Source organism: Brachyhypopomus gauderio, chromosome 8 (genome assembly GCF_052324685.1).
Source record: "Brachyhypopomus gauderio isolate BG-103 chromosome 8, BGAUD_0.2, whole genome shotgun sequence".
Taxonomy (NCBI): domain Eukaryota; kingdom Metazoa; phylum Chordata; class Actinopteri; order Gymnotiformes; family Hypopomidae; genus Brachyhypopomus; species Brachyhypopomus gauderio.
In genome coordinates this window covers 15,040,373-15,058,849 of record NC_135218.1, presented here as the reverse complement: position 1 = coordinate 15,058,849, position 18,477 = coordinate 15,040,373, and the positions used below count along the sequence as shown (strand labels likewise).

General features: G+C 42.7%; 2 protein-coding genes across 5 annotated transcripts; both read right to left on the bottom strand.

Annotated features, from left to right (window-relative positions):
• Window positions 1–12: 12 nt before the first annotated feature.
• Window positions 13–9,032, bottom strand: slc35d1a (solute carrier family 35 member D1a). The gene is given in 13 exon segments (XM_077014824.1): window positions 13–1,497; window positions 3,255–3,337; window positions 3,427–3,505; window positions 3,592–3,659; window positions 5,318–5,410; window positions 6,405–6,507; window positions 6,870–6,938; window positions 7,036–7,107; window positions 7,265–7,332; window positions 8,231–8,317; window positions 8,419–8,452; window positions 8,832–8,974; window positions 8,976–9,032. Coding segments are annotated over 13 exon segments (1,065 nt in total). The 3' UTR covers window positions 13–1,388.
• A 201-nt stretch (window positions 9,033–9,233) lies between these two features.
• On the bottom strand, window positions 9,234–12,956 carry LOC143521672 (uncharacterized). Of its 4 annotated transcripts, none has more exons than XM_077014820.1 (8): window positions 12,780–12,956; window positions 12,552–12,664; window positions 12,254–12,417; window positions 11,889–12,089; window positions 11,558–11,647; window positions 11,210–11,346; window positions 10,780–10,942; window positions 9,234–10,232 (listed from the first exon to the last, which is right to left on the bottom strand). In XM_077014820.1, the coding sequence occupies exons 4-8, from the start codon at window positions 11,916–11,918 to the stop codon at window positions 9,234–9,236; spliced, it is 1,419 nt and encodes a 472-aa protein (XP_076870935.1). In that variant the 5' UTR covers window positions 11,919–12,089; window positions 12,254–12,417; window positions 12,552–12,664; window positions 12,780–12,956. The 4 variants fall into 4 exon arrangements, with proteins under 4 accessions (XP_076870935.1, XP_076870932.1, XP_076870934.1 ...); XM_077014817.1 differs by having other exon boundaries at window positions 11,558–11,649; window positions 11,929–12,089; XM_077014819.1 differs by having other exon boundaries at window positions 11,558–11,649; window positions 11,929–12,089; window positions 12,573–12,664.
• Between the last annotated feature and the right edge of the window lie 5,521 nt (window positions 12,957–18,477).

The window sequence follows — 18,477 nt, the reverse complement described above, 5'->3', positions numbered from 1 at the left end:
CACAAATCGAGATTACCGAGGAAATCATAACTGAGGTATTTTAATTGTATATGCAGACACAAGCTCAGTACAGTATATCACTGATACAATCACTGAACTTCTGCTTACATAAACTGAACAACAAAATATATATAAACAAACAATAGTTTTTAGGGGAAAACGGTTATGGTTAATACATGCTGTGTTTACGTCACGATGTTTTCAGTGGTCTTCGAGTACCCTTAAAAATAACTATGACCAACAAAAAGAAACACAAGGCACAGAAAGTCTTTCTAACCTACACATTTTTATAACATCCATATCAAAAACAATTCAACTGTTTCATAATAACCAAGTCACTACATGTAGGTGAAAGTACATGCACTGGATACATTCAAAATTACATAGGGTATTCCAGATGTATAACATCTAGACAGTATTGACAAACCCCAGAACATATCAACATTTTGACTTGGTCAAAAAGTACCAGTAATATCAATTTTGATGTATGCAAGACAAATGAATAAATCCTCAAGAAACTACAGTATATGCTTCCTTAATGTTAATGGAAAAAAGGGGATCTGTAAACTCTCAAAAGTGCATTGACAACACTGTTCACTTTAAAACAAAAGCACACACCATAACAGTATCAGTACAAAAACAAGTTACTAAACATCATTCTTCAGTACAAAAGATTAGAAAAAATGCTTAAAGTTTCAAAAAGGAATGTCCAAAGAGACTTTTATAATATTGAGAACTCTTTCTTGAAGATTAATATCTAGTAACAGGCACGTGACACATTCACACCCAAACAAATGGCATAATATTCTCATAAGCTTATAGGTTGACATAAGAATTCAAGCTGAGTGTACCCAAAGCAGAGCGAAAAAGTTTTCCAAAATACAGTATGCATCTCCGTTTTTCTTACTAAAAATACCAAAAAGAAAAAATAGCAAACCTTCATTGCTAAAAAATCTGACAATAAATAATGACCGAGATAACTTGTCCAAAACATTTATAGAAACAAACAAACAAAAACTTCAATGTGGACACTGCACATTTGGCCATGGAGGAATCTAGATTTCAACACCATTGTCCCCTTTGTTGAACAGCAGACCCTCAACATGCCTGGGATGCTTGCTTGTTTTACAACAACAAAAAAACATACTATTTAGTTATTTATCTGTTCCATTGGATTTAACATCAACCTGATCTTGACTAGTTGAGATTGTAGTGAAACTTGCGTTACCTTTCTCACCAGTCTGAAGGCTTCTTTCCATGTCTGCCTAGACATGGCGTTTTAAAAAGTCTGCCCTTTACATACTGGCTACTAAAAATTGCAATAAATACTAAAGATAAAGTTCAAGGTTGCCACGGACGAGGTTGCCATGGAGTGACGAAGCGCCTGGTCATACAGCCACCTTTCCTTTGCCTTCCAGTTTATCGATACTTTCACCCTGTTTAGCCGTCTGCTCCTCAGAGAACGTTATGTATGAATACACTAAACTTCCTGCAATGCTGAGACAACACACATAGATCATCGGCTTAGACAATTAGACTATTGCAATAACGTGAAAGTGTCTTAGCTCCTTTTAAATTTGATTTGGTTAAATACAAAGCACGGTTTGTTAATGTATTGGTGCCCCAAAGTGCCTTGGCCCACATACTGGAAATTCCTCCCCTTCCACCCACACTATCCCATCCCAACAGAAAAGGAAGCAAATTAACTCAGAGAAACAGACAGAAAGATGAAGAAGGGGAAGAGGAGAAAGAAACAGACAAAAACAGAAAAAGGACAGATATTGGTAGTTGAACACATTCACCATACCAAGTTTTAAAAAATAAAAAGGCAACAGATGAGCGATGTTAGAGTATGGGTATATACACTACTCAGAAAGTTAGGGATATTCGACTTTCAAGTGAAATTTTGGGATAAACCTAAAATGCAATCCAGACTTTACAGGTGAACTTAATGTGATCTTCTCTAAACATTTGAATGCACATGTCCAACTGTTTAATGTTTCAGTACTTTTTGCACACATTGGTGTTCTCCAACAAGGGTCTTAAAGGCAAAATTCATAACAGGTGTTTAATCCATGAATCGACCAATAAATGTCCTGGTTCAGTGAGAATTAAACATTCCTCATCATGCTGTTCAAATTTTGACATCATGAGACCAAGATGACAACAATTGATCAACAGTACCACACCATTCAAACAGGATGTTCTCAGACAGATGTGGCCACTGAGCTTAGAGTGTCATCATCAGCAGGTTGCAACAGAGATACAGAGACTGGAAGAGTCCTAGAAAGGCATAGAAGTGGAGACCCTTTGGCCCTGTAGAACCAGATGATGAATACCACACAACTCCAGGCACATTTAAGGGAGGTTGAGAGGCACCTAAGTATCGTGTCAGACCATTCAAACCCGTTTGCATTGAGTGGTCTGCGTGCTAGATGACCTGACCAAACCACAGGCACAGGCGTCCTCATCATCATCAACAAAAACAAGCGGAAATGAAGGCTGCCAACCATATTGGAGACGTCAAAGAGCGCACTATGAATTAGTCTCTGCTGTCACGGCCAGCCTAGTGGTGGTGTTAGTCTGGACAGGTGTGTGTAGTTAATACAGAACTGCCCTACACTTTGTGAATGGTACAGTGACAAGCCCACATTGATTGAATAACATCATTAATCCAATCATTGTGTCTCTGCAAGAACAATGCAGACTTTCACGTTCATGGACAACAATGCTCCATATCATCGAGGTTGCATCATAGGGAACGGCTGCTGGAGACTGGGGTACCTCAAATGGACTGGACTGCACTTTCTCCAGACCTGAATCCCATAGAAAACCTATGGGATCGGCTAAGTCATCATGTAGAGACTCGTAACTGTACCCTAGAACTTCAATGAAGAGTGGGATTCAATGCTTCTACTTGAATGCTCTACTTTCATGATATAATAGTGTAGCGTGAACTTTTTTACGTTTTGCATTTCCCCCGAAAGTCAAATATGACAAACTTTTTGTGAGTAGTGTATGGCGTGATCTGGTATGAAATGTGTTCGAGGACAACCTCACAGGCAATACTCATGTGTTCATTCATCCATCCAGACCCAAGACATCCAGGACACCCAAGGTGTCCACTCATTTTAAATTAATGAATTTCTCCAGTAAAATATATTCTGCTAAATATTAAGTTATGGTTTTTGTGATGGATTACCTGATCACCCGATAAACAGTATTTCTGTAATCTGTAAAGTTTCACTTCATACCTGATGTTCAGACCCATGAAGTTAGTCCATGTGAATATATAGTCCCCTCCAAACACCATTCCAATATAGGTCACCAATATGTTCTGTGTAGATAGAACAAATGTGATGATGAATAACAAAATCCAATGGACCATTTGTCCGCCAGCCATTGGGATGTCTAACTCAAATTTACCTTTAGGCAGCCAACAATAGTAGTTGTTAATGCAGAGTTGTACTGAGTGCAAAGCACAGTGGAGTACATTAAAATAAACCTAAAACAAGAAGAAAACATCATAACATTCAACAGTTCAACATAACATTTTACAAAATGGTTTAGCTGTTGTTTATTTTGCTTTACCCCATTATGCAAGACATGACGAACTGTACTACAAAGAAAACATCTGACCAGCCCTCATAATCCAGAGCCTAGAGAAAAGAGGAAACATCAAATAAAACATCAATCATACATGAGTGATGTTAGTTGGCATTAAACAAAACAACTTTAAAGAAAATAATTGCCAGGTGGTTTAGTGTCCTCATTTGGAAACATCGATTACTAGACCTGAAAGATTTATGATTCATCCAGTATGAATATAAATATGCTTAAATTGATTCTGACTTTCCACACACAAACATTCATTATTGTTTCATTTGAAACATTGTGTGCTGCAATAGACAACTGAAACAACAAAATCTGTCCACTGTCCAATGAACTACAGGCTGCACTGTTGTTCATTACCCCTGATGCATAGTTGCGCATATACACCCTCTTCTGAAAGGACCACATTTGATTCTAAACCATAGGAACTGCAGTTTACTCACAGACCATTCAGTGAGATATACTTTAACCTATGGTTAATAACTTCCGCCAAGAGCTTTAAAAAGCAAAAGGAGGCAACCTGTCTTTCACAGAGTTTGAATATCATTTATGTCTTTAATGTTCCTTTTTGTTTTACTTCCAAAATAAGCAGCACTGTTGGCAGCAGCACATATCCTTACAGAGCAGTGTCAGTGGCATCTTCTAGAACCAATTTGGCGTTAACTGTGCACTACTCCGACCACAGCAACCTTTCAAAACCATGTGCTGTATTCACGCCGTGCATATTTACAGTGCCCTAGTGTCATCAAGCTACACCATCCTCAACATATTTCAGCACATCAGGACAATCAACGAGGATTACACTGGCACTGCTAACCAGGCTGTTCTTTAGTACTATCTTGTCCCTCAGCAAGCAGGTGCAAAATACTCATCCCCAGGTAAAATAAACAGGCCAAATTACTCAAGATATTAGCAGAGCAAAGAAGGATTAAATGTAATGTGATGAAAATGTAAAAAAAAAGTCAAGTGGCCAACAGATCAATAAATTAAAAATGTAAAAAATAATAATAATAATGTGATGCATTAATAACACGCAACAGTTTATGTCAGTTTTTTTGTATTGCGAAATATCTTACAGGCACTTAATTTCACACATGACTCAGTGAGCCAGTGTAGTCATACTATTTACACTAATGGATATAATGGCGGCTTTGTGCATGAGGCACAGGAGCTCCTCTGAGGCGCAGCCTGCCAAAATAACCGGGGCCTCCATGTGAACAGGCACAGCTATATAAAATGAGGCATTCATTGGGCAAGTCCCTGACACACACAGTTGTGATTTCAGTTCTAAGAAAATGTTTGAATACACTTAAGCCAATTGTGAAATATGTACCTTAGATAAAGATTCAGATTCAATAAGTTCTTCTTTAGACCAACAAATAGGAAATCTATTTTTTAAACTAGTCATTAAGGCAATTCACAACGTCTAAGCCAAGAATCCTCAAGAGAATTTATGGCCAGCAGTAAAGTGCACCAACTAAATGTGGAAGTAACCTCTCCAACCAGATGGCCTGTCTAAAGCTGCTAGATCCTGGGGATCAGAGCCTTCTGTTGGACAGACACCACGAACAGGAGAGTCACTTCAGGTTTAAACAAAAGTCCACTACTTGTCCACTCAACTAACTGTTCTGATATTCTGTTCTAAGACATTCTAAATGTTGAGCTACGTGCCTGAAAACTGCCTTCACTATAACAGCGTTCTTACCCTGTCCATCTCTCCAGTGACATGTGCCAAAAGTAGTGTTGGCAGGATCATAAATAAAGCGTTGTAATATAGTAGGCCATACTTTCCCAGTTCCTGAAGGGGGGGGGGGGGGGGGGGGGGGGTTAGAAAGAAAGAGATAGATAGAGAGAGAGAGAGAGAGAGAGAGAGACTGGGTTAGTTGTCATATTGCACTGGAACATTCCTACAAACAGATGTCACAAATGCCTTCTGCATCTTTTTTTGTCACACGCGCAGGGATACACTCACGCACACACGCTTAGCGCTTCACTGGCTACCCTACAGGCAACTGACAGACATGAAATGGATTGCAGTTGGTAGGAATCAAATGTTTCAGACATTCACAGGAATGAAGCAAACATGCTCACAACTAAAAAATTACCCATGCAGTACAGTAAATTTAGTCATCTGCCTTCCTGCCCTGACACAGAACAAGATAAATGAACAAATCTGCTGAACAACTTCTGTTTTCCTGGTAGTTTTACAAAAATACAAAAAGTACAAAAATATATATAATAAAATGAACAATTTTATTATTACAGTAAAGTAATATACCAATAATGCTGTATTTACCTGACTGGGTTGCAATACATTCACACTTAAACAGAAATGTAACAATAGTTCAAGTGAAGTCCCATCAGCCCCAGTAAAAGGTGCGTTACAGTAGAGTTACAAGTGAAATTACATTTTTTATGATCTTGTTCTGTAGGTTTATAACTGCCTCAACAGTTCTTTTAAAAATGAAAATTGAGGAGACTGATGACGTGTTTCCACACTCCCTGTACTTTCCTTACCTCAAGTCTATTGAACTATTAATACATTTCAGAATCTTCAAATAAATAAACTTGCTGCTCAATAACCCATAGTAATCTTCATAATTATTATATTATCAAATTACAAAATAATCCTCAAATTATCAGTCATTAAAAAACCCCATACAATTAAAGTGAAACTTGAAAGTAGTTTAAAAAAAAAAAAAAAAAAAAAAAAAAAAAACTGAACTATGACACACCACTGCCTCTGGCTGTATTTATGAATCCTGAGCACTGAACACATTCAGAGAGCTTACCTTGGAGTCTAGTTTCTGCTTAACAAAGGCCCCATTAGCAGCAGTTAAGACATCATTCAGCAAGATGAACACATACCCTTGCAGGTCAAAGGACAGGTCAGCACTGGTCAAGAGATGCACAAGACACAAAAATGTACAAAGCTTACAGCTACATTTGTGGTTTGAGAAAAGGAAAATTGTGGCTGTGTGTGGTTATGGAATGCAGAAAAAACATGGCGCTCACTGTCATTTAGCAAGGAAGAGCTCTGAATTTAAAAATCCTAGTTGGTGGTGTGGTTAGTTGTTGAGTGACATAATTTTATTTAATTGACCATTTAAGTATTTCACAAGAAGGTTCTGTGTTTAGACTCAATTAGGCTTTTTTAAATAAGTATTTTTTCAGTGACAGAGGCAACATGTTCTAAGAAGTGTTCTAAAAAGTTCAATAACAGCATGGGTTCATTTACACATGGGATGTGACATTACCTTGCAGCCACGAAAGCCCCAAGGATCATTGTGAACACAGTAAGTTGAACAGACCGGGAAAACTTCTTTCTGTGAACAAGAAAACAAAACATGGTGATTATCATGGTAGGGAAGTCATCAGGACATATTTCTTGAATGAGCATTCACTGCTGTGTAGATAGCTCACTTTAAAAGGATGCTCTCTGCAAGCATTGTGAAGAGAATGGAAAATCTTCTCAAGACCGTAAACATCGGCAGACTAGACAGGGAAAGAAATCATATGAAAATTCTTTTTCAAAATGCTACTTAAGAGGCTCCAAATTCCTGCCAGTACAAATAAATAAGCCTAGACTTTCACAGCAATGTGCAATAACAGCAAAAGACTGAAAAATTTATGTTTGTCTTTTGCATCATACTTTAACCGTTTTGTTCCAAACAGTCCAGTGACTTGATTTCCCACATAAAGTAGAGGTAGAGGAAATGTCTGAAACGAAAGGGGAGATCCAGACTGGTTGATTAACCTGTTACAAGGTCTTCTTATTAACACTTATTAAATTAATTTATTAACTTATTAATTAATCTTCTTATTAAAACAACATCTCCTACACTGGCCCAGGCCAGAACTTTGAGTCAAGAAATGCTCTTCTCACAATGGCCCACAATGAGGACATGGGGTTAGGACACAGCTGTGTCATCATTTCCAGTGTGAAAGTTAAGTGGTTTGAGAGGATTCCTTTGGCCAAACTGACAACCATCAGAACAGTTTACCAACAGAACTACAATGTAGCCTTGCTGCTATGCTATACTCAATCCCCCCACCACACACACAAACACACATTAACAAGCATGAGCAGTAAAATGGCTTTGATGTTCAACATGTGCAAAAACGTTAACTGCGACTATTTCAAATGGTTCTGTGACAGGCATACATATAAACTGTAACTACAAGTTAACCTAATCTAAAATTTGTTTAAAAGTGTGCCATCAATTGTTTAACTATGGTTAACATGGTTTAACTATGAAAAAGGTTTTGCATCATCTCTAGGTTTATCATCCTGAATAAGAATGTACATTCACAGTAAATAGGATACCCCAAACATCCTACAGGGACATCTGTCAGCGGACTAAGGCCACATTTAAATTTTCTTGTAAAGATACATGGTTGAGTCTGAAAGCATTCTTAGTGCCAAGTCTATTTTGTCTTTACATCTACCCTACCAAAATGACCCATGTATTTTCTAATGGTTTAGAGGAGCACCCTTTAGTTGAAGTATTCAAAGTACGTGGATTCACAAACGTTTTATACATTTATTAATAAAACGTAACTGCATGTGAATGTGGACAGCTGTGATTGCAGGTTCAGCTGCAGGCGGGACACTCACCTTTCTAGGGATGCTGAGGTCACACTCCGGGAAAGTGATCACCCGGAGCGCCTTTCCCCCCCTCAACACCACCACCGTGGCCAGCATCTGTCGGCGACACCACAAAGCCTAAAAATAGGCACTGAACTCAACTGGGCAAAGTTTCATATGCAGCGAACTAGTTGGACAACCGACCGGCCATCCCTTACCTGGCCAATGCCGAGACACATTGATGAGGGAAACCTGCAAATCATAAGAGTGCTTTAAAACACAGCATTACCGGAATAATGTAGCGTGGGGCGGCTCGGTGCGAGATGATGGTTTTCATGCACACCAGGCTACAAGTTGCAAACTGATGAATGCGCTGGTGAGGTTTTTCTCAAATTAGGGACGTGTCCACTTCACAAGCGCCCCTTGGGAGTCTGTAGACCTCCACTCCGTGGACCCACTCATATTTCAACTCCGAGAACCTCGATACTAATCGCAATCTTCCCATCATGTCAAACGGGAACGGCTCAACGCTTCTGCCACTGATGCCAATCACAGCTCAAACTTGCTCCCTAAACATTGCTGGGCGATTTGGTCGCGAGTGCAGCGCGTTTCTGCACAAAAGTCTCCTTACCTGTAGTTTGTCAGGACGCTTTTGTTTATAACAACTATGAGAAAGGAACTGACGCCATAGAAAGCGGCAGCAAGCAGCTTGATTAAAACCGTTAATGTTTCGTCCGCCATCCCGGAGGGTCCCTTCTTCGGCTTAGCTACATTCCCTTACTTTGAAATAGCGTTCATTCTCTCCATGCTGACGTCTCTGAACTTCCGCCATGTTTGCGATGCCTACGTACACGGTGACGTCATACACAAGGCCAAATAAACTACTCTCTGTCACCACCTTGCGGATAGATGTGCAACTGCGACAGCAGTAACTCCGAAACCTTGCATGGTTTAGGTTGGTTATAAATACAAGTTGGGTGTTACATAACAAAAATGCAATTTTTTTTGTTCAATGCTCCTTTAATTCAGACTCTCAACAGTATGGAATCTTTATTGGCTGTGGACGGTGCAAGTAAGCACTGGAAGAGTCGTTCACGCTAATACACTCTGTGTCATCAGTGATGGGTGCTCTGTCTGAGGAGGCACTGATGTGATCAGTGACCAATGTTTTCATTCCTGAAGGTGTAGTGTTCTGGAAGTCACAGTTTAAACTGTTTTGTGGTCTGGAAATACTTATCCTGTGCACATAGAAACTCTCACAGTCAGAAATTTGTGACTCACAGCTTCTGTGCAAGTTCTGTGGTTCTGTTTCTTCCTTGCCCCACTCCTTACGAGTCTGTAGCTTTGGTGTAAGCCTCTTCACACCATTTTGTCTGTACTTGGATTTAGAGAATAACAGGAAATTCCTGTTCTTTGGAGTTGCGGTTACATTATGCTGGCTTTTCAGGGCTGAGGTGTGGCAACTGCTGTTTAACCTTCTCCATGGGGTGCCTTGTAGCGGATTTGAAAAAAAGTGGGGTATTTTTTCAGGGTCACAGTTTTGACTGGGATTCATGCCATTAATCACAGGACCAACACAAGTGGAGGAAAGGCCCCTCACACCAGGCATGGGTCGAGCAATTTGCGGCACTTTCTTTGTGCAGAGAGACACCTCCGCTGAACACACATGGCCATGATTATGGAGAGGAAGTCTGCCCAGGTCCAGAGACCTGTTCACATTTCCATCTGCTGACAACACACACAGGTTCGTGTGATTTCCACCCATCCTTTTCCCTTTGGGTCCAGAAGCTGGATAAGGCACAGGACTGAGGATGACTTCACCTCTCTGTCTCCTCCTCTGACTCTGCAGAATATGGTGCGCTTGCATGGACTCTGTGATGTGGACGATGGCTGAACAGACCGTGCGCTGTCTGACTGTGGGCGCCAGCACCGAAGGCTCAGGAGGAACCAGGCAGTGGAAGCCTGGGCTACTGAAGGGCTCACAGCGGTGCTGCGCTGTACTGTAAACCACAGGATATGTTTCACTGACTATCTGTGGAGACATGGACAATTTGAAACTAGAGACTGATGTCATATGAAACACTTGAGAATATATGTACATGTTCCCTTTGAAACTCTGTGTGTTGAGGCCTTGTTCTGTAATATAAATGATTACTTTTAAAGGGCTGGTTCACTGCAATGTGCCACATGCTATCTGTGGCCAGAGGGAAGAACACAGACAGGTTCTCACTGGGAGGGAGATAAAGATTAGCTTGATTTCCCTAAGTGCATCCGTTCAGCCAAAAGAGCTAGAGTACACACCTAAGTGTGGATGTGAAGTACTTGATAATACTTTGGCCAGTAATTTCTTCCAAGGACAAAACCAGAATCACTTTATTTGCCAAGTATGTTACACATACAAAGATTTTCTTGTGGTGAGAGCACACATGTACAACATGTAACATACTGAACAGACCAAACAAATGCACAAGGTAGTAGAGATTTTATGTCAGAAGGCATACTTGTTTGGTTTCCTTTAAGAACAAACACATTAGGAGAAAACCTTACTAATAGATCTCATTTAGGATGAAGGTGCTTACCGGTAAAGCTTCATAAGCATTGACAGGACGAGCTGTGAGAACTTTCACATCCTTCCTCTCCAGCTCATCATCAAAGCTAAGAGGAGCAGGCTCAAAGTGGACACCTTCTTCAGAGTCAGATGACTGTTCATGGGACAGCTGTTTTACACAATTCTTTCCAGTCCTATTGAAAGAAGATATGAACTTTGATATTCTAACATTAAACTAATAGCTCTTTTGACACTTACTGAAGTAAACATACTTTTGTGAGGTAAATTGGCACCAATCTTAATGTTATTCCCTTTGGGTAACTTGCTGGGAAACTATGATTCCAACTGGCTCAGATATTTTAAATAGTCCATTCAATTTTCAGACAAAAACATGTATGTACATACACAGGTTATCTGTTTTGGAATTTGAGCTAACTTGAAGCAACTGTATTAGACCTCACCTCACAATGCCATGTGTCATATCATTATTAACCAAACTGGTACACCAGTGAGAGCTGTTAATGTTTCCAAGGCACCTGCCTACCAGTGCCTTGCTGGTGTCCTTGTTTAGTGCATATAAACAGGGTATCTTCTCCACCTGAAAGGCAAAAAATTCTATCAGCCAGCACATGGACAAAGGCTTGTAGGGTGAAAGTATAGCCCACCAAAGCTGAATGTAAAATGCAAAGACATTTATCAGGCAAAAAATTGGGCATGAAATAGAATCACAGGTTAATGTTATCACAGGTGAATGATGAATGAATGAGCAAAGGCTGCAGTATTTAATGTCCAGGCAGGTAATACGACACCTCTTTTGACCACTTCATTCTGTGTGGTGACTGCCTGCTGGACTGCAAAGTCCGTGGCTTCTTCGGGGGCATCATACTCACTCCCTCGTCCTCTAGGAATAAAAGAGCATTATACAGTTGCTGAAGCTGCATAAGTAAATGCATTACATACACAAATGAAGAAACCAGTGAGACCAGATTTTATGAGGTGGGATGAACTACTAACGAATGAGAAATGAACAAAACATTTAATATTCTGTTTCACATACACATCCAATTCCATAACACATTTAACTGCAAACATGTTTACTCCCAAAAAATTGGTATTTATTTGTAATCATTTCAATATTACCTTAGTATGTTCAACTTTAGATAATGGCATATTATCTAACCTCCATAAGTGGAGGTTCCTGTTGAGGACTCAATATTAGTTGCAGATGTCCACCCAGTCATTGTTTTGGGGTTTATGAAAGGTCTTATGTTGATTCTGTTACTAACAAGCTCAACTGATCCGGTGCAGAAAACGTTGTTCAGACTTGTTGCCACTGGCACCCTAAACATGACACATCATCGTGAACAAAGTCTGGTTCGTAGATCAGTGAAGTGTGTGGAACCATTACAGTATTAACTAAACCTGTCCGTGTCTTCATTACAAATGTAACCCTGTATGTGTAACATGCAGCTAATGAGTTAATGAGTGTAATCCGTCCACTTTACCTTAGCCTTTTTAAAACGTCCTCCTCGCTGATAATTTCACTGTTGTGTTTGAGCTTGTTCGTTCTTTCAACACCGAAACGTTCAAGGTTTTCAGTCACTTGCGGAGTGTCAGGATTACGATACACAACGTGCTGCCCTCTCGCACCATGTACCTGCTCATTTACCTGGAAAAGCGATTCTGGTTCAGAATATCACTTGAATAATTTAGACCGTAAATAACTTGACTCCAAATTTGACTCCTTGCGCAACACACTTATTTAATAAAAAAATAGACGTGTTTTTTAAGAGGTTGATTCACTTTTGTATGTCTATCCAACACCTTCTTGGAGTAGATGTCCAAGACATCGAAGGCCGCAAGTAATCTTGTTGCCATGTTTTAACTCTCCTTCATCAAGCTACCTAGTGGAAAAACTAAAAAATATTAAATATTAAATTAAACACAATTCCCAAGTTTAGCCGTCAGTTAGCTGGTTAGCTATCCTATCCTAAAACAGCATTCGGCTAGTTGCTCATCCAGCCTACTCACCACACCCCAATAACTGCTCTTTTGTCAGGGTTACTCTCAAAACCACATTCGTCCATGTTTATTTGGACTATAAGAACAAGCGATCAGATGCCAAACTCAGCGTACAACAGAAAACCATGACGCATTACACCAAGACGTAGCCATAGCAACTAAATTCATCCGCCCGCGAGCACAACGCGCGTGTATAAAACGTTCATTCATAAAACGAAACTTTCATCCCTGAGATTTCTTCCCGGACAGGAATGATTATATTAATATATAATATATTAATATATTATATATATATTATTATTAATATATTAATATATATATATATATATATATATATATATATATATATATATATATATATATATATATATATATTATTAATATATATAATATATTAATATATAATATATTGATATATAATTATACATATTTCAATATATATATATATATATATATATATATATATATATATATATATATATATATATATATATATATATATATATATATATATATATATATAGAATTAAAATCACTAAGTAATGAGCTAAAGAAAGCTAAACAGCATGATGTCACGTTGCGGAGGGCCCCCTGCCGGTCGGCCCCGTCCACAGCGGCACCTGTTGTGGTCATGTGGTGTTCGTCCCTCAGGTGTGCGGGGCCCGCGATCCGTCTCACCTGAGAGTCATTTGTTCGTCTATATATGTCTTGTCTTTGTACCAGTTGACCGCTGGTCATTATATCTGTCGCGTGGGGCTACGCCCCCTCTCCTAGCTGTCACCCTGGGTTCCCTCGTGTCTGTGTTCTTGCCCGTTTGTCCCGCCCTGCTCGTTGGTTTTGATTAATTCCTCGTTAGTTACCACGCCCCGGTGTCATTGCCATCACCTGTGCCTTGTTTAGTTCATGTCCTTATAATCCCTGCACTTCCCCAGTCTGGCTATCGGTTATTTTGTTCATTTTGTTCTATCGTTCTTTTGTGCATGCTGTTGTTTGGTGCTTGGTTGTTTCGTCTTGATCGTGAGTTGCTCTGTGTTTCCCCGTCGTGTGTTCGTCATGCCTGTTTACCTTTGTTACTCTGACTGCCCTCCCGTTATGACCCCGGACTGTTTCTCTGATGATGGCTATGGAATATCCTGTAATAAATCTCGCTCTTCTCAGCGATTGTGTCCGTCTTCTCGCTCCGGGGCGCGAGCCCCGTTACATAATAACCGATCTCCGAAGGACACAGCGAGAGAGCGAGACTCTGGTAAGTTCGATCGCTGTAATGAGATGTTGGCTGGTTTAATTCGGTTCGACTCTCCGATATTACAGCACGAACGAACCAGAGACAGAAATTCCCCTGGCGCTGTGGGAACACGGAAGTCTCGTCGCACTCAGAAGAAAGCGCAGTCACTTACAACTTCGACTGGCTTTCGCGACGAGACTCCTGTTGAGCGCTATGAGTCTGCCCGGCTTGGTGATCACTATAGGGAGGAGAAACCTGTAGTACAAGTCGCGGGCAGACGGACAGAGCGCACAGACGAGCGTTGGCTTAACCCTCGGTTGTCTCTCAATGGCGTCTGCGAGCTCCCGACACCTCAAGGGAGGCGGAGCCATCGCAGAGAGAGCAACCGAGGAGCTTCTGTGTCTGTGTGTTCTTCCAGGCTCGCCCAGGACCCTGTGGAAGAGGACCTCCCTCCGCTACTCCCGGAAGCCACTCCCCAAAGGCTCCCAAAGTGTTTTTTGGGGGGGAGTACTAGCCACTCATGGCAAGAGTGGCCGGCTCAGACCCGGGATGACGTCGGCTTGGCGGTCCCGCCCCCCGAGGACGTCAGAGCGGCGGCTCCGCCCCCCGAGGATGTCAGAGCGGCGACTCCGCCCCCCGAGGACGTCAGAGCGGCGACTCCGCCCCCCGAGGACGTCAGAGCGGCGGCTCCGCCCCCCGAGGACGTCAGAGCGGCGGCTCCGCCCCCCGAGGACGTCAGAGCGGCGACTCCGCCCCCCGAGGACGTCAGTGCGGCGACTCCGCCCCCCGAGGACGTCAGTGCGGCGACTCCGCCCCCCGAGGACGTCATGTCACCTCTGCAGCCTGTTCCCGCGATCCTGAGGAGGTCACCCACGCCAGTTCCCGTTCCCGCTGCCCGTCGGCAGTCCACGCCGGTTCCCGTTCCCGCTGCCCGTCGGCAGTCCACGCCGGTTCCCGTTCCCGCTGCCCGTAGGCAGACCACGCCGGTTCCCGTTCCGGCTGCCCGTAGGCAGACCACGCCGGTTCCCGTTCCCGCTGCCCGTAGGCAGACCACGCCGGTTCCCGTTCCCGCTGCCCGTAGGCAGACCACGCCGGTTCCCGTTCCCGCTGCCCGTAGGCAGACCACGCCGGTTCCTGTCCCCGCTGCCCGTAGGCAGACCACGCCGGTTCCTGTCCCCGCGACCCAGGAGGGGTCGTCCACGCCAGTTCCTGTTCCCGCGACCCAGGAGGGGTCGTCCTCGCCGGTTCCTGTCCCCGCGACCCAGGAGGGGTCGTCCTCGCCGGTTCCTGTCTCCGCGACCCAGGAGGGGTTGCCGCCTGTTCCCGCTGCCCGCCAGCGGACCGCGCCTGTTCCCGCTGCCCGCCAGCGGACCGCGCCTGTTCCCGCTGCCCGCCAGCGGACCGCGCCTGTTCCTCCAGTGACTCTGCTGCCCTCTGTTGGGCATGGACTTTATGTGCCCTCTGCTCTGCCCTGTACACCTGTTTCTATGCCCGTGTTCCCCTTGCACCCATGTTCCGTCCCCAGCTTTGTTTTGGTTCCTGTCCCCGTTGTTGTGTCTGTTCGACTCCAGGTTCCTGTTCCAGTGTCTGTTTCCAGTGGTGTCGTCTCTGTCCCAGTCCCCATGTCTGTTCCCCAAGTTGTCACTCACCTTGTTCCTGTCCCTGTCTCTGTTGTCGATGCTGTCTTTGCCTCTGTGTTTGCCTCTGCCCTGTTCCCTGGCCCCGCTCCTGTGTCTACTCCCTGTCCGGTCCCGTCCAGTCCTGCTCCCATGCCTGGCCCTGTCCCTGCCTGTGATGCCCCGTCCCCGCCCAGCTCCGGGCCAGTCTCTGGTTTCTCTGTCCCTGCCGTGCCCTGTTCTCCGTGCCCTGCTTTCCCCTGGTCTGTTCCTCCGGTCTGTCCTGTGTCCGCTGTCCCTCGCCGTGTTTCGTGGTTCCCTGTCCTGTCTGCCCTTGCGTGCCCCGGGGTGGCACACTTTGAGGGGGGGTTCTGTCACGTGGGGCTACGCCCCCTCTCCTAGCTGTCACCCTGGGTTCCCTCGTGTCTGTGTTCTTGCCCGTTTGTCCCGCCCTGCTCGTTGGTTTTGATTAATTCCTCGTTAGTTACCACGCCCCGGTGTCATTGCCATCACCTGTGCCTTGTTTAGTTCATGTCCTTATAATCCCTGCACTTCCCCAGTCTGGCTATCGGTTATTTTGTTCATTTTGTTCTATCGTTCTTTTGTGCATGCTGTTGTTTGGTGCTTGGTTGTTTCGTCTTGATCGTGAGTTGCTCTGTGTTTCCCCGTCGTGTGTTCGTCATGCCTGTTTACCTTTGTTACTCTGACTGCCCTCCCGTTATGACCCCGGACTGTTTCTCTGATGATGGCTATGGAATATCCTGTAATAAATCTCGCTCTTCTCAGCGATTGTGTCCGTCTTCTCGCTCCGGGGCGCAAGCCCCGTTACAATATCCTTAATTCGGATCGACTCACGGGCTTTTGGTTTGCGCAATTTCTTCATTACACCATCCATTTTCCCTGATCCCGTTTTATTTCGCTCACCCTGCCCATCACACATGATAGTTATGCACTAACACAGCATTTCTTTCTGCTTGTTTATGGAAATTATTTATGCTAGAAATGCAAGTGGCTGTTTTATTTACATTAACAGTGAACTTTATTTTCAGCCATCCATCTTATGCATGACAAGTTGGCCTACCCAAGCCCCAATCGTGTCTAGTACATCCCATTCCGGAGTTGAGACCAGAGACTATTTTCAACGACGATTTTCAAATAGGCTATTGTAGATCTCAGGCTTACATGAATACCTAGCTCTGTAATGACCCACCGTCCACCAAAACCTAATGTATCATTACTCTCTGAATGATCTAAACGCCTTACATGTACATATTCGATTTTGACCTGCATGTTGCTGCTTGGAGACTTCAATATTCATATTAATGAACCCTAGTCCTAACCCTACTAATCACTTTCTCTGGTGTTTCCAGTTTATACAACATGTAGATTTCCCTGATGATAAATTCGCACTCTCTACTGCTTTTCATTATCTGTTTTGAATCTCTCTCTTCTACTGTTTCCGTGCTTTGATCACAGGCGTACACTGTTCACAGTTACCATGTCACTCTAATCAAAGACACATTTTGTATTTCCACAGCTTTTCCTGTTGATTCAGCTCCCCCTTATCTTGATGACACTGAGCATGCTGCACTGTTTAATGCTTTTCTCTTTGAGTCTCTTAATACACTCTCCCTGGTACAGTGAGGAAAATAAGTATTTGAACACCCTGCGACTTTCGACTGCAAGTTCTCCCACTTAGAAATCATGGAGGGGTCTGAAATTTTCATCTTGTGTGTTACTGCTGCAAATAAGTATTGTGTGAAATATACTGTAGGCCTATATTAATTATACTAATACACTGTATATTAATGATACTAATGGTATACTACGCACTATGAAACTGGTCATCGGTTAAAAATACTTTGTAGGAAGTCTACTTTTTTTACGCTTTCATCCCCCTTATAGCCGCCATTACTCCTGCTCTCTGTGGTTCATACCTGCATTTCTAAAGTTGCAGAAATCAGCAGTTTACTAGAGTTTATTTTCCAGCTTTTCATTCCCCAGGCATTCTCTTTTTTATTCTTCCCTTTCTTTACTCTTTACACTTTTCATTCTGCTGATTCTTTGATCTCTTTGAGCAGTTCCAATCTGGATTTCGAGCAAGAACCTACTTATTAAAGATAAGTAAAGATGTGTGGATTCTAGTGCTCTTTGTGTCCTTTTACTGCTAAGTGCAGACACAGTAAGCCATTCCATCCTTATGTCTAGGCTGTGTGAGCTGGGCAATATTATCACCGCCATAGACTGGTTCACATCCTATTTAACTGACAGAAAACAGTTTAGTACCCTCTCTGGCTACACTTCTACTTCCGCTGTCACTCATGACGTTCTTCAAGTCCTTGGGCCTCTCCTATTCATTGTATACATGCATTCCATAGGACACATCTTGCGTCACTTAACGTCCACTGCTATGCAAATGGAATCCAGATTTTTAAAATCTATTTACAAATCTATAGGGAATCTATTAGAAATCAGAAATCCAGAAATGTATGCAATTTTCTCATGTTAAATATTCATTCTCACTGGTTCAAAATTTCTCAAATAAAGCTGGTTCCCACTCTCTCTATCGATGACAAGATTGTTTCTCCTTCCATCTGGGTGTCATCGGCTCTCATTCAGTGCCCATATCAACTCTGAATTTAAAATGTCCTTTTTCCATCTGTGCAACATTGCCAAAATTGGGCCATCTCTCTTAGTCTGCTGGTGAAATTCTCATCCACGCCTTCATCTCTAGCTGCTTGGATTATTCCAACTCTCTATTTGGCATTAACTCTTCCTCTTCTCACAGACTTCAGACAGTTCAGGACTCTGCTGCTAGCCTTCTCATCCACACCTTCTCCTCCATCACATTACACCTGTTCTTCAA